Source organism: Diospyros lotus, chromosome 6, assembly GCF_014633365.1.
Source record: "Diospyros lotus cultivar Yz01 chromosome 6, ASM1463336v1, whole genome shotgun sequence".
Taxonomy (NCBI): Eukaryota; Viridiplantae; Streptophyta; class Magnoliopsida; order Ericales; family Ebenaceae; genus Diospyros; species Diospyros lotus.
The window spans coordinates 14,817,986-14,834,908 of record NC_068343.1 but is presented as its reverse complement, the minus strand read 5'-3'; the positions used below and the strand labels follow the sequence as shown (position 1 = coordinate 14,834,908).

At 36.6% G+C, this 16,923-nt stretch overlaps 2 protein-coding genes across 2 annotated transcripts; one reads left to right on the top strand and one right to left on the bottom strand.

Annotated features, from left to right (window-relative positions):
* Positions 1-4,973: 4,973 nt before the first annotated feature.
* On the bottom strand, positions 4,974-8,218 carry LOC127803038 (pentatricopeptide repeat-containing protein At1g66345, mitochondrial). Its single transcript, XM_052339042.1, has 2 exons — positions 5,540-8,218; positions 4,974-5,425 (listed from the first exon to the last, which is right to left on the bottom strand). Exon 1 carries the CDS (start codon positions 8,187-8,189, stop codon positions 6,561-6,563), a length of 1,629 nt encoding a protein of 542 aa, XP_052195002.1. The 5' UTR covers positions 8,190-8,218; the 3' UTR covers positions 4,974-5,425; positions 5,540-6,560.
* Positions 8,219-10,942: 2,724 nt separating this feature from the next.
* Positions 10,943-12,175, top strand: LOC127804087 (probable transcription factor At5g28040). The gene has a single exon (XM_052340813.1). The coding sequence runs from the start codon at positions 11,035-11,037 to the stop codon at positions 11,965-11,967; it is 933 nt and encodes a 310-aa protein (XP_052196773.1). The 5' UTR covers positions 10,943-11,034; the 3' UTR covers positions 11,968-12,175.
* Positions 12,176-16,923: the final 4,748 nt, after the last annotated feature.

Genomic DNA, 16,923 nt, shown 5'->3' with positions numbered 1-16,923 from the left:
AAACACAACAATGTTTTGAAAATTGACAAACATCACAGTGAAAATCGATAACAAGAACATCTCCAAATAAGGAAAGAAGCATATGCTTTAACAAAAGGAAAGAATAGTGTTTAAGGCAAAGATTATATGCCCAAACCTTGGTTTTATTCAAGGATGTCAAAAAAAAGAAACATGATCGAAAAGAAGTTGGTTTGTTTCCCTTTATGCCATAGTCCTATAAATCTTCAAGGTAGTACAGTCTATCACATTATTTAGCAAATTCAATCATCTTCCTCAATATTAGGTCTTGGAAAACACAATTAGAGTTAAAAAAGATTATTTTGCAATGAAGTTTTTTTTTTTGGTAATCTTGTGAATGGAAATGAGATTAGTGGACAATTTAGGAATATGTAGGACATTCTTTAAGGGAACCATGGGGGTTAGATGAAAATTGCCTTGACCAGCAATGATAATGGGAGAATCGTGTATTATCCTAAGTTTTTGGTTTCCTAGAGTGGATTTATAGGAATCAAAAAAGCAACATTATGAATCATGTGATCAATTGCACCCAAATCAACTACCCATAAATTCAAATGTGTAGTAAGTGAAGCCCTAAGTTAAGAGACACTTATCGACTCGGGCAAAAGAGTAAGAACCTAAAGTTTTTTCAAGTGACTCTAAGAGGTGTCACAGCCTTTTCATCTCCTCTTGGCTGAACTCCTTAAAATCTTCTTTGTTTTGAGTTGTTAGTTCTAGCAGGGTCTTTTCCTTGCGGGTCATGTTGGCTTGACCCTATACATGACCCTCAAATCCCCTAGTTCGAGCCAAAATTTGTGCCTTCCCATGCAACTTGGGTATGGTGTGGCTCATTAAATAAATACACCATAGACTATTTTTTAGAGTCAAGTTGAGTGTTGTTACCTATCCTCTCTCTCTTATTCCTTTTGTCTCTAGCCCTTCGAGACACCAACGTTGAAGCTTCAGATGTGTGCGATTCCAACATGACACCTAGTCGACTTTCCTCAACTCAAATGATGGAAAAAATTTCACAAAAGGTTGGGATTGGATCCTTACCAAAGATCTACAACACTTTGATTTGGTTGTATTATCCGTTCAACCTTGCTAGGAATTCAAATACTCTATCATACTCCATGACCTCCTAGAAAATTTGAATATCATCACTGGATTTCATCTTTAAGTCTCGATAGTGGTTGATTTTCAGCTATAAACCTATCATCTTATTGTAGTAGCCAGTAAAAGAGATGTTTGTTTAATGGAGGTTACTTGAACCTTTAACTAGTAAACTAGAGCAATATCCTTCTCGGAGTAGGTTTGTTGCAATGTTTCCGATATGGCTCTTGCAGTTGAGAGGAACATCACATTCTAGCTAACCTCTGATTTCATGGAATTCCATAACCATGACATAATTAAAGAATCCTCTATATCCCATGTCTTGTGTAACGGCCCTCTCCCAGATAATCCCACTAGTAAAGGAAATCTGAAAGGAGGTCATCACAAAATGGATACAAGAACAATAAACTAAAATAAACACCATCTAAATTTTTTTTTATTACTTGCTCACTAATCATTAAGAGCCAAAATAAAACATCTTCACATTTGCTCACTATCAATAGGAGCTCAAATAAATATTACACACTCTTTACATTATCATCTGGGGCTTACTGCCCATACATTTTTCAAATAAAAGGGCACTAAGGTTCTAACAACAATTTGAACCCTCTATTTCTTGCCCTCAACATTACACCCATAGATCTTGAGGCTGGGACATCCCTGTACACAACTAAACCCGGGCTCTAGCCTCATTGGACTCGCCCTTAGCAATAGCTTACCCCTTACTTGGAATGACAAGAATAAGCAAGGTGAGCCACAAGGCTCAACAAGTATATATATATTGCAACAAATAAAGACAATAGAGTCAAGGCATGGATAAACCAAAATGGAATAGACCCGACTCCCCAAGTACGAGTAACGTTTCCCATTAGATCCCATTATTTTTATCATTCCCATGCCATTGTCATTATGCATTTTATGCATCATTTCATTTCTTAATCATTATAATCATTTCCATGCCATTGGTATTATGCATTTCTTGCATCATTTCATTTCTCAATCATTATGATCATTTTCATGCTATTGGCATTATGCAATTCATGCATCATTTCATTTCTCAATCATTATGATCATTTCCATGCCATTGGCATTATGCATTTTATGCATCATTTCATGCAGCATATCGACCCTCAAGGCCTTTCATTCACATGCATGCATACATATACATAGAAAAATCATTTAGCCATTCACTTGGCTTGAGCGTCGCCGATCGGGTCTATGGCCACCTTTCCCTGCTTCAGACGCTCTTTAGAATATCCTTTTCTCAACCCGCGGTACGTAACCGTCGCTCAAAATAATAAGTGCACAAATAATAATACCATGCAATGCTCATGTAGGTTTCAAGTAAGCATATCAAACATGCTACATTATTAGCAATGTTTTCCTCATAATCATTATGCACATTTAGCCATTTCAAGATTATCTTCTCACATGAGCCAATGGTATTTTCATTACATGATTTGGTATCGCTCATAGAGATTCATTTCCATACCATAAATGATAATGTCATGAAGTGCTCATGAAGGTTATATCTTCACATGAGCTAATGATATTTTTATCATATGATTTGGCATTATTCATTGGAATTCTTTTTCATACCCATTTCCCAAGGTCAAATAAATTGGTTACATGAATTCACCATTAAAACTCACGATTTTCATTTTTAATTCCCACTATTAAATAACTTCCCCATTTTTGGAACACTTACATATCGACGAGATGATTTTTGAGGCCAACTAGAACATCACAAGAGTTTTGGGGAAGAATTACAAGCGTTAGAAAAGAATCGGACCACAAAGAAAGGATCAATGCATTCTGTTGGTTGATCGAATAAAAGAGTTAGTCAACCAACTGTAGGCTTGGTCGACCGAATAAAAACACTTGGTCGACTAACAGAAGCTTAAATTGTCACTTGGTCGACCGACTGAAATCACTTGGTCGACTAACAGAATATAAATTATTACTTGGTCGACCGACTAAAATCACTTGGTCGACTAACAGAATATAAATTATTACTTGGTCGACCGACTGAAATCACTTGGTCGACTAACAGCCCATTTGGTCAACCGACTGAACCACTTGGTCGACTAACAGAAGGCAAAACATATACTTGGTCGACCGACAGAAAAACTTGGTCAACCAACAGAGGCCTGAAACTTAAAAATCATTACGACAACCCACAAAAATCAACACCCCAAGCAAGATACACCAAATCTTGCTTCTCTAACATTCCTAATCAATCAAGTGTCATTCCTTTGAGAATTTAGGGTGAACTAAACCCTAATGAAAACTCACAAAAATGACCCAAGAGAAAGAGAATCCAAACTTGCATTAACAAGAAAGAAATCAACGGGAACTTGCAATGTAAAAGAAAATAGAAGATAAACTTGCATAACTAAAAAGAGATGCAAGAAGAACTTGCCTTAATGATGCTTGGTCCAACGAGAAGAACAACCAGCTGCACTCCCACCTTTGAAGCTTCAATGGAGATTGAAAATGGAAGAAGAAGAAGAAGAAGAAGAAAAGAAAGAAGAAGAGAATGGCCGATCGGGAGATGAGAGAAGAAGGAGAAAAGAAAACAAGGAAAAGAAAGAAGGCATGGAGGAAGGGATGGTCGCCCACCAACCTTCCAACCACTCCCTTGGCAAATTTACCATTTTGCCCATCTCTTTTAAACACAACCCACAACTCATTAAACCCCTTTTGGTCATTTACCCATTTTTCTTTTCTTTTTTCATTTTCCTTTCTACTCCATAATATCTATAAATTCATTTATAATAATAACCATTTATGAAATTCCCTAATTGCCCTTACCTTTTTCAATAAAGTAAGGACCATTTGGTCACTTTGCATTTCACAATTCTTTTCTTCTTTTCTTTTAATCCACAAAATACAAATATATATATATATATATAATTTCATTTATTAAATTCCATCTCTCCCATTTTACACATGGGCCTAAGTCCAATTCAAAAATCCACTCATACCTTTACATAGGCCCAAGCCCAACTCATTGGTTCAATTAATTATAATGGCCCATTTCCATTAGCCCACCAAAAATGGCCTCAACAAAATATTAAGCCCAATGGGCTTCACAACCATACTACTTGCAATATACAAAATCTCCCATTGGGCTCAACCCAAGTTTCCAAAGACCAATCCAATAATTTAATACATCATTTATTTATATAAATTTTGCCACATCAAGATATGCACATATATATATAATGCCCATGCCCACTTTACTAATTGCCCAATTCATTTTAGCCCCATGGGATTTCTCTAAACCCATCACATTCATGGACCTTAAACATTTGACCTAAATAGGCAACCCAATTCATTAATTTAAATACATAAATTTTGACACTTAAAAATATTTTCCAACATTCAATTTATTAGGACAAATCTCCAAATCTTCACAATTAAAATATTAATAAATTTTTAGACCCACTAACGGGTCGTTACATCTTGAATCCTAGGTTTTTTGTGCTTGGGCCAGTGCTAGTTAAGTGGTCCATCTTCCCTTGCCCCTGAGGAAGGTTTGGACAATTTGGCTCCATTGTAAGTAATTTGTTCCATCAAGGCAGTAGGATGGATTCAAGCTTTGGAATTTGCTGCTTGATTCAGTCGAGGTAGCAACAAAAGTAGAAGATTTTCACCCGTAGTGGCAAAAGGTGCGTCTAGTGTGAAGGTGTCCATGGAGGTTGTGTGGCATCTTCAAGCAAAGGGTTTAAGGCTGAAAGGTCTGGGATAATTGCAATGAAGGTAGGAAGGAGAACAATTATGTTAGGAATGTAGGGCAATTAAGGCCAATAAAAAGAAATCCAGAAGAAAGGCTCTGGTACCATAAAGAATTTCTAGATAAAATTTCTTTCTTCTTCATTGACAAGAGAGTTGTGCATTATATAGAAGAAAACCTATTCTAAATATGAACAAAATTTTAATTACAAGAAAAGTATCAATCTATTCTAAATATGGACAGAATTCTAATTACAAAAAATATATATAGAATTAAATAGATAGATTTCTAAACTAAAGCAATTTCTAAATTTAGAATAGAAAATTTAGGAGTAATTTCAGGAATCGTGACACAAATAATCTCTCCCATACGCTCAGCCCAGGCAGATAATACAGCAAAGACAATAATACTCTTCACATAGCAGCTACAGCATTGCCTTTGGGATCGGCGTCGTGAGAGGTCCACCTGAGCCATCATAGTGAGCAATTGCCATGGCGTTGGTCTGCTGTTATCCGTCCACCTAGTTTGGGCCTTTGATCTGAGTTCATAATCAGTTTCCATTGTGTATTGATCAATCTGCGACGAAGCACATGATAATCCAATCAATTCAAGGACATACAAGGCCAGATATTTGTAATGGGTTCACATGAAAAATAAAAAGCGTTACTGATCCAAGTGAAATGCACTCACCAGGAAGGATAAAGAAAATTATAAGCAACCATTCAAAGTTGTGTTTGCCATTCATATCGGCAACTACAAGAATTCAATAGCATTCAACTGTCACCATCCAGTGCAAAAAACTTGATTTGACCTGTTAGATGTAAAAATGTAAGCCCAAGTTAACAATGCTTCCAAATAACAAAGCAATTTAACATGAAGACAGGCATGTGTGCTTGCACTGTATTTTTACATGCCATCTTAACTTTTAAGCTTGAAACTTCCCCCAGCCCTTCTTATAGTCACTGAGAATGGATAAACTTCATCTCATGGAAGAAACAACTGTGTGTTTGGGTCTTTTATCATTGTAGTAACAAATAGCACCGCATATGAATGAAAATCAAGAAGATTCTCATATACAAAATGTACAAACCCCAAAAGAGGAAACACAAAGTGCAGTCAGAATTCCAGCGGCTGATCAAAATAAGGGTAGGCTTGCAAGGCTTCACGTCTCCAATTGTCAATCTATCCTCGGTATTCTTGGCAAGAACAGTGTGCATTTAGGTAACTTTCCTTTTATCTAAATGAACTTTTCAACACCACAGTAATACTCCAAGGAAAGTCACTTGCCTTCACAATGTTTCAGTTTGACAGACCATGGATAGAATTCAGCTTCAAAGGCCAACTGTAAGCCCCTCAATATAGATTTTTCTCGGAATGGTTTCACGAGAGTTGGTCCTGTCTTGTGAAATAACTTATTTCCCCGTTGACTATTCATCCCTACTACTTCCAGACATGGTCCTATCATTCAAAAATGCAGATAGTATTTTGCATTTTCTATGTTATCAAATAAAATTTCCTGATGCTTGATGATGCTTGCAACACAAACTTTTGCTTGTCATATGGAAGTCGATATTAGCTTTGCCCAATTTAGAATGTTGATCAGCAATAGCCAGCTGACATAATATGCCGCCACCAAAAGTTCTAGCTTCATAGGTTGTTTGAGCAAACACAATAAGAAAACCTACTCGGTTCTGATCCTGCTCCAATCATTTCATTTACAGAGCTGAAGAGCTGTGGTTTTGTTTCCCTTTTCTTGCTGGCTAGCAATTATTTTCTCATAAATATGTGCAGACAGTGGTAATGATTGATCCTTCATAAGCTTCAGATATCTTTCTGCTTCATGCAGTTCTCCACATTCGGAAAGACTACTAATTAAAGATTCAAAAACCAATGAACCAGGAGAGAGTAATCTGTATTTCATTTCATAGTACAGCTTCACAGCTTCCTGAGCCTTTCCTTCTTTGGCATAGCCACCAATAAGATGAGAATATGTAATTTCATCTGGATTAAATCCTTCGTCTAACAGAACAGTTAACATCTCGTTGGCCTCCTTTACACCCCCATTTTCACAAAGCTTTCCAATCATCTCATTGAAAGCCAAAGCTGCAGGAATAAATCCCATTTCCATCATTTTCTGACAGAACTTGACGCTTTCTTCCAATCTTCCAGCCTTAGTACAACCCACAATAAGATGATGAAAAGTCTCATCATATGGCTTCAAACCCATGTCTCTCATTTCTTCCATCAACCTAAAAGCGTCGTCGATCCTTCCCTCCTTGCAGTTGGCCCCTATAAACAATGTATATACAAAAGAGTTTGCATGAAAACCTCTGTTGAGCATTTTCTCATACACTTCCTGTGCAGAATCTAGAGGACCAAGTTTCACCTTCGCATACACGATAAGAGAATAAGAAATGGTATCAAGAATCATGTTCTTTTGCAACATCCTCTTCAACAACACCATTGCCTCCTCAGCTCTTCCCTCTTCAAATATCCTAAAAAGCAAAACGGTATTAACTATCACAGTAGGAGAGCATCTCTTCCCATGGATCCTATCCAACATGTCAACAGACTCTTGCAACTTTCCTTCCTTGCACAATGCACTAATCATCATCCTCACTGTTACTTCACTCGGGTATGTTCTTTGTCTTATCATATGCTCATAGATCTTCCAAAGCAATGCGGTCTGGTCAGACTTTTGAACTACATGAATCAATGTGTTGTAAGTAACGAGGCTCAAAGTGAATCCGTGATCATCCAAGTATCTACAAACATCAAACCCTAACTCTGTCATCCTCAACTTGGCACAAGTTTGGACAAACAAATCAAACACCATAGGAATGGAGTTAGCACTTTCGTAGCTACCAAGAAGGGAATCCACAACCGAGAACGGACAAGAGCGACCCAAGACCTCGTCCTTCAAGACCGATTCGAGCAAGGCCCGAGCATCCCTGATGAGCTTCGCCCGAACCAGGATGTGAATGGCGATAGCGTAACTGGAAGCATCGTGTTGGAAACGCTTTTGCCGAGCCGACCAGTGGAAGAAACCCAGGGCGCGTTTTGCATCGGCTGGTTCTTTCAGTTGGAGAAGCACTTGTTGGACAATGGAGTGGTCGAGCTCAATCAAACCGAATCTTCGGGTCAGTGCGTCCCAATTGAGGGCTTTCCTGAAGGAATCGCAGATGATGTTGACGATTGAGTCGGGATGCGGTGGTAAAGTGTGTATCAGTATGGGTCGAGCATTGGGCATAGATCGGCGAGCGAGGACGGATCCGGCGATTGATTGGGAAAGTGTACATTCTGAGTTGAAGTTGGCCAGCCTCATAATACAATTTAGCATTTTGTGGTTATGCAGATGCACCGTGACCGTCAGAGAACTGGGGGCATAATATGTATGCACCATCCACCAATAAGAAAAAAATATATATATATATATATATGCTCCCAGACATGACGCATCTGATTAAGTTCTCAATTTTTATTTTTATTTTTTTGGTTGTAATGGGAATCAAGTTTTGATAAAAATAGAAATACATCATTTAATGGAGACTAATCACGTATTTGTTTGATAGTATGTATATAAACTTACAGTCGCATTCAATTTACTCGAAAATTAAATAAGAGAGAAAACTTATCTCCTCCAAAATTAAATAAAAAAAATTTAGACACTTGGGCCATTAAAATATATATACATATATATATATTATGTTGCATGCCTCAAACATGGACTAGCGAAGGTAATTGGGTCCATTTTTTGACGCAAGTAATAAAATATTTTTGTATATATATATATATATATATTATGTTATTTTGAATGAATTGTCTAAAATACTCTCAAAAAACCTTAAATCTACTTTTAATGTGTAGAAGAAGCAAGGCACGCATAGATGCAAGTGATGTAATTCTTGTTGGATTGTGCATTGTTGAAACTAATATTGATTTTATTGATTGAGATCAAATTTGGATTTACTTGACTGTGATTCTTAGGGGGTCATAGGTCTAGAATTAGGGGAACGTAAGCACCAACACCTAGATTATCAAAAAAAAAAAAAAAGAAGCAAAGCACGCCTTCCAAGGGCACAGATGAGTGGCAAAGAAAGAAGCTGTAAAGTCATACTGAAGATTGTCAGTGTGAGATCGATTCTTGAGAAAGGCAAATTTGCATCCTTTTGAGAGTGATCTTTAGTAAGTGCTAGTGAATGCAGTTTCAAACTTTGCTCATCTAAACACATTTTTTGATTTATCTCTCTCATAATGATTTTAGAACAAGTTTGAGGAAGGCGCGAGTAATACTGCATAATCTGAAAAAGTAACAAGACATTAGAAAAGTGAAAACTTATAACACACCTTGAAGGCATTGGGAAGGAAAAGATGATGAAAGAGCTTGGAAGTGACTTACTATCTTGTGTAAGGAATAAAGGAGAGGGAGATGAAAAATTAAAAACTTAAGTCATTTTCTTAGTTGTGCATGAAAACAAAAAGGCTGAATATTATTATAGGGAAACTTTGTATTAATACATAGAAAATATTTTATGGCCCTTCAGTTGTAGAAATATATTTTAATTTTTATAATTAAACATATTTTCATATTTCAATTTTTAGATAATTTGAAAAAAAAGATTTGAAAATATGTCTTTCAATTTTTTATTTAGAAAGGTAACCCTATGGAATATTTCAAAAAACAAAGAGCTGTCTCGTGTAAATATATAAAAGCTTAGGATTTCTCTCGAAACATTAATTTATAAATATTAAAATATAATTTATGAAACCTTAAATTATTTAAAATCATCTTCATGATTACTGTTATAATTAGGGATTTGCAGAAAGCCTGAAAGAATTTTGAATAAAGGTTTTCAACTATAAAATTAGAGTTTTAAGTTTGGATAACTTTTGTTACATTAGGCGGTAGGCACCCATGAACTTAATAAATTCAATTTCTTTTACATAGTCCTTTTCATTGGCATTATTACCTTTGGTTTTTTATCTTAATTTTAGTCAATTTAAATTTCATTTTAATTTTATCAGAATTGATATATTGTTGAACATGGCCCCACCCCCAACACTCCCCTCTCCTTGTGCGCTTCACCCCACCCTCTCTTGCATCTTATCTTATGAAAGAAAATACTATTTGTACAAAAGTATTTTTATAAAATATTTTACAAGGTGATATATCACGATATTTTGATATTAAAATATTACGATATATCATACTATTTGTTCATCCCCTTCTCCCACGCCACTGCAACTTTTACTGTCTTATCCCATCGTCTCATCGCGTCGCTTTGCCGCTGCCACTAGACCGACAGTGTGAGAAGGAGAGCGAAAGAGAGACAAAGGGAGAAAGATAGAATTGTAGGGGCAAAATAAGTATTTCATTACCCTATAAATGATTATGTAATTCACTTTATGTACAAATGGCATGACTTTCCCATGAAACAACTCTCCCTCCGCGGGAATCACATCAAATAATATAAAGTTACCTAACACGAATAACAATTTAGTTATCTTAATTTTATAATTATATTTTAATTTAAAAATATTAAATGTGATATTATTATTATTATTATTATTATTATTATTATTATTATTATTTTACAAATGCTCGTGTCTTTTATGAAAAAATATTTAACTTGTAATATAAAATAGACATGCAGTTTTGTAATTTAGAAAATAAATTTTTAAAAATATAAAATTACTCTTTAAAAGATAAAATACTGGTAATAAGGTTTTTACTTGAGTTTTAAAAATTAAAAAAAATATAAAATAGATATAACTTGAAAGGGCATTGAGTTTTGGAACTACTTGTATTATTAATTAAATTTAGCATTTAAATTCAATTGAAATAGATTAATTTTAATTAAAATTTTATAAAAATGTAAATAGAAGATAATTGTAACTGGTTTTAAATTATTTAAATGATAATAAATTATATTTAATATTAAGATTACGAAATAGAAAAAGGGGGTAAGAAACAGAAAAATCATTAATCAACAAGTAAATATATTTTGGGTTTAAGGAAAAAGAAAAGAAAGAAAAGAGTGAAGGTAGACTTGACTGGTAACTGGTTAGGCTTAGCCGAAAGAACCAGACTCTCAAGTCTGAACACAGCGCAGGGCAGGTGTAGGGGTAGGGCTCAGCTGTCAGCTGCGTTTTGTTTCCCATTTTAATTGCCACTTCGCTAAGCCATGGACTCCACCCCTCAACCCCACCTTCTCCCCATCAAACCCTCCGCTTCTAAGCTTCCCATCAAACGCAAAACCCCCGATTTCACCACTCCTTGCCCCGACGATGCCGCAGATCGCAATCCCCCCTTTAAGTTCCACCGCATCTGGACGGAGCCCGACGAGATTCGCTTTCTCGAAGGCCTCCTCAACTGCTCCTCGGAGGGGTTTTCTTTCCCCCATGATCTGAACCTCTTCTACGCCAGGTTCTCCGACACGATGTCGCAGCCCTACACCAAGTCCCAGCTCTCCGAGAAGCTCCGCCGCCTCCGGAAGAAGTTCCGCGTGGTGTCGTCGCGGCTCGCGCGGGGGGTCGACGCCGCCCTGCTTTCCCCCCACGATCGGGCGCTGTTCGAGCTCTCGAAGCAGTTGTGGCACCCGGAGTACTCGTCTTCGTCGCCTTTCGGCGACAGTTTTAAGAAGTCGAATTTGGTCGGCGTCAAAGTCAGCTTCTCGCCCACATTGCCCTCGCCTTCGATTCCAGTTCCCAATCAGCCAATGATGGCTCTGACTCCCCATCATGACAACGAAGATGGAGGCTTTCATATCAACGACGAAGTTAAACTGAGTGAGGTGAATGTTGAGTTCGACGGCGGCCTTCGAGACCGGCAGTTCTCGGTGTCGGCCTATGAAAATTTCACCGGCGGTAGCAGGGGGCTGGGGCAGGTTGCGGCGAAGACGGCCATGAATGTGTTTGATGAGTCTCTGAAAGAGGTTAGTGCGGCTCTTGTTCGGCAGGGGATTCTATACCTGGAACAGGGCTCGTCTCAAGCTGGTTCCTCGAAAGTGAAGGATTTCGAGAAGCGGTGGAGGGAGCAGCGAGCTGCAGAGCTGGATGTGTTGGCTCGACGACTAAGGTTGGTTCTTGAGCATTCCATTTCCCTACAAAGGCAATGAATTAATTAACTCTACCCTGTATATGGAATTGGCATAGAATTTTTCTTTCTTTTCTTAAATTTATTCAATATTTTCTGGATGCTTACTATGACATTTTATATCTTCTTCTTTGAACAAGAAAATTTGTACAGTTCAGCATAGGCTGCATAGCATATAGAAGTTTCCTTGAATAAGATATGCAATAGAATGTAGTTGCTTTTTGGGCAGAAATTTCATCTCCAGGCATGATTATATGTTTGAACAATTACTTCAATTTGTTTGCAATGAGTTATTGTGGGGGCTTTGCAATTCGTTGTGATCTATGATCCCCCGAGAAAAGGAATTCAGGGAACAATTTCTCAATGGTAGAACAATTCCACAGGAGACTTGTGAATATTTGTGTTGGTTGTTAATAGTTTAAATTCTTGAATCAATAACCTGAGCTATAGAAATGAAAAATGGAATTGTGATGCGTGGACTAGCACTTCAATTAGCATGCAGTGGTGACAGAAAGATGATTGGTAAGGTAAGGCGGTTTTCTGTTTTACTCTCCCCGTAATCAGAGGTTTGCGAATTATAAGAATGTAGTAGTTGGCTGTAGTTCTTTTCGTTTATTTATTTATTTCTGCATTGGGTGATAAAGGGCGTGAGCAGAAGATCTACAAAAAAAAGATGGTTAGTGCAAGTATTAATCGAAAATAGAAATCCAAAAATACACAAAGTATAAGAAAAGCTCCATGGCAGTCACGATAGGGGGGTTCAAGGCTCAGATCTGGACAACCGAATCATCACTTAGGTAACATCGAGAATAACACCACCAAGCCTCAACAAAGCCTAACCCCAAAGTGCCCAAACGCCCTTTTCTCTCTCGGTCAAAACTCACTCCCTTCCCCTAGAACTGAAATGCTCTATACAAAGTAGAGTCCACAAAGGAAACAACAAGTATCACAAAGATAATGGATAGAAGAAGCCAAACCGAGATAGCTTCTTCGCTGCATCGAATGGACTGGCCAAAACCGAATATATGGGGGAGACCAAGAGTCGCACAAAGTGGCAAAGGAGATGTTGCATGAAACAACCAAGCGGAGGGCCGGTCGATAGCAAAAAGGAGGCGCTGTTGACTGACCAATAGCAAAACGAGCATTGGGAGGGGAAATCGGCACTGACTAGAGGGAGGGAGGGAGAGTATGTATTAGTCTCCAAGAAACAACATATATATATGGAGAGCTAGGGAAAAACAAAGTGGATTGGGCTTCTCATTTCTTGAGCAAATGGGCTTAGGCCCATTTCTCCTCCAAAGAAATGATTAATGGGCATATGGCTCGATTTCTATATTGGATTGCCAATAAGTGGTGATATGGGTTATACTTCAATTAAGGGTCAAGGCCTATGAAGATTAGACTCACCCGAAAATCATCACCGCCATAGGTCTTATTTGAAAACACAACCTAACAAATCTCCACCTTGTTTCCTAATAAGGCCAGCTCGCATGAGCAACAAGATAACATGCACATGCAACAAATGCATAAGTAATCACATACCTTTACCAATGTTTAGAAGAGCAATACAACTTTTAAATTTTGTCACAAAGCATAAGTAATCACATACCTTTACCAATGTTTAGAAGAGCAATACAACTTTTAAATTTTGTCACAAAGAGCACCTTAGTTCCCATATCAGAGGAGTTATATTCTAAAAGCACCTTCTCAAGTTTAATAGCATATTAAGATACAATTTCACGAATAAAGTACAATTTAACATCAATGTATTTAGTGCGTTCGTGAAACATAGGATTCTTACACTAATAAATTGCTGATTGACTATCAGAGAAAACAGTCACAGTATCACTTAAAACACACAATTCATTAAGCAATCATTTAAACCACAAAGCTTCCTTAATAGCTTTTGTAGCATCAATGTATTCTAATTTATTGGTAGAGAGTACAACTATATGCTGGCGTTGAGATTTTCAACTAATGCACGAATCACACAAAGTGAACACATGGGATGACATGGATTTCCTATTGTATGTATTAGAATCCATAAACCCCTTAAGTTTCACACCATCAGAATAACACTTATATACTAAGCCCACATTGTAAGTACCCCTCAAGTACTTAAGTAACTATCTTAACTCTTCCTAATGAGTGGGACCAAGGTTTGTCATAGATCTACTCATGGTGCTAATGGAAAATGATAGGTTTGGTCTAGTACACACCATAAGGTACATGACATATCTTATTGCATTCGAGTATGGAATTTTACTCATATATTCCTCTTCTTCTTCATTAGCAGAAGAAAATGGTAAAGAAATGGGTCTGCTATTATGCATGTCAAATCTTTTCAAAAATTTTAACACATGATGATTGATGCATAAACAGCAATGAATTTGACCTATTACTTTCAATTTCCATACTTAAGATTCTCTTAGCAATCTCTAGGTCTTTCTTATCAAATTCACTACTTAAATCTGTTTTTATGCCATTAATCATCTTAACATTTGAGCTTATTAGGAGCATATCATCAATATATAATAAAAGAAACACATTTGGGTCTTGTCCCAAATTATTCGGGCTGGGTCAAATAACGGACTTCATTCTGAAAATCAAGACATACTTCAACATGGACTCTACTGAGAGAGACCATGAGTCATAGTTTCAACCTTTCCAGTAGGGATTAACCATGTCAAGAAGTCAGTACGTATATGCGGCATCTGGCTCACAGTCAAGTGAATCAAGGGAAGCTCAGTTCTATTCTTGTACTAGGAAGGTTTAAGATGGCTTAAGACCAATTGGTCACCACTCCATGGATGACTAAAACGTTACAAATTTTATCCATAGCTTAGTTGATTGATGATTGAATGTGTGGATGGTGGCCTTAATGAAGTCTGCCCATGAGATGGTTTTCAGAATTAGGGTTAACAATGGTATTATGAAATTTCCAGTCCAAGAAAATTAGAATGGGGGCAAGTGGCAACAATTATAGTTAGGGTGCCTGAGTTGAAGCCACCTTAGGAATGAGTGCTTATGAAATGTTGAATGGTGATTATTATGGCTGTGCCTGTGTACTGGTTAAAAGTTATTGGAGACCTTAGAAGTGACCTGATACCCAATAAGTAGGGCAGTATGGGTTTTTGATGTTTCATTTTGAGAGATTGCATTTTCTTCAGTTGTGGAATTTGAAAGAGTGATGCTATTAGTGGTTGGATCATATGGTCAAACATTTTGTTATTTGCAATTTGTATCTAAGTTGAGAGTCTGGTGCTGAGGCACTTGGATGGAATTTTCTCGAGTTCGTTTTAGAAAGTTGTTGGTTTTGGAGGAATGAAAATAGTCTATTTACGAAGTAAAAGTAGTACTGCGTCTCTATCCTCTCTTCTCTGGCTGGTAAAAGTTAAAACTGTTTCTAATGGAGGGGAGGGAGGAGGCCTTGCTGGCCAAAGCAATCCTTTCACAGAATGTTGTTACAGTATGCGAATCTGAAAAAATGTTGCAGCATTTCTTTCTTGGGTTAATCAGTTCAGTTGTGTATATTTATTTAAATAGAAACTCAAAACACTCTTTCTAAAAGAAAGTTCGCAAGAGAGAATTTTTCATCCAATTTTTGACACATGTATTGTTAAGAAATTAATTTATTCTTATATTTATTTTATTTTTGCATCAAAGCAAAATCAGATACCACTTAACAAGTCATACCAGAGTTGATGTTTTAATAAATGGTATTAAAGTTGATTTCCTAACATATTAATTGACCTTGATTTCCACTTTCTAGAGCTTACACCATTTACAAAAATGAAAATAATAATAATGATAATAATCAACTTTTAACTTGGTTTTAATTCTATACCTAACTTTTAATTTTTACAATTAGACTATTCAACTTTAATTTTCATTTCAAATATGTAACACCGTTTACTACCATTCTACCATTATATCCTTCCATTTTCTGCTGATGTGGACATCTTATGTGACAATTTCAGAAAATGACGTGAGAGAACCATGAAATTTGTCAGTTGCTTACTTTCTTATCCGGTTTTCTGGAAAACTAATTTCTAGAATTTAATGGGCCAAACCTCCTCTGTCCCCTACGCTATTTCCCAGCCCACTACAATCGCAAGATCACATTTGGGTTGGCCCGGATTGTGCCCCAGTCTGCACTCCAACCCTTGATTCTGAGTTTATAGGTAGCATGCCAACTCCAAGGCCAATCCATAATTATTAATTTCGACACTTAATAATCTTGAAAAACGTAAAAATATTATATTTAAACTTATAATCCATTATCCGAGTTGCTTGCTTGCTTGCGGATCTTACCAATTTGTATTGGTTAGTTTGATTTTATTGTTAAATTTCATGTATTTATTATTAAGTGTTTTTATTTGAAAAATAGTAACTAAACATTTTGTTTGACTTTGATAACTATTGTGTCTATAAAATAAATTAATATTTGATATAAGATTTATTAAATCTTAACCCTAAAATATTTGTATCCGTGACATATACTAACTTAAGTTTAAAATGTTTTAATAACAAACATTTTTTCCCTTAAACCGAAGTCAAAGTGAAAATTTAGAATTCTCAAATCCTCTTTGTGTCACTCATTTATTCCCCTTTTCTACGCAAAGAGATTAGATAAGAAGACTAGTAACAATAATAATACCACACAAAAAAGGGTTAACAAACATGGCATTTTTTCACTTAGCCTTGTCAAAGTAAACCCACTCAAAATCTCTTATGCCTAAGAAGACATTATAAGATAACAACCAATAAAAGATTCACTTCCAATATAAGAAGGAGACCACCACCTACTAGAAGATCACCTTGACATGTATATATCCTATTATCCCTATCCAATCCTCCTCATGCAATATTGTGAGTTGTATATGGATAGACTTGAAAGAGTGATCCATCCAATAATTCAAGGGCTCGGCATCATTGGCCCTCTGGATTTTAGCTAGCAGTTAATCAATTTTAAGTT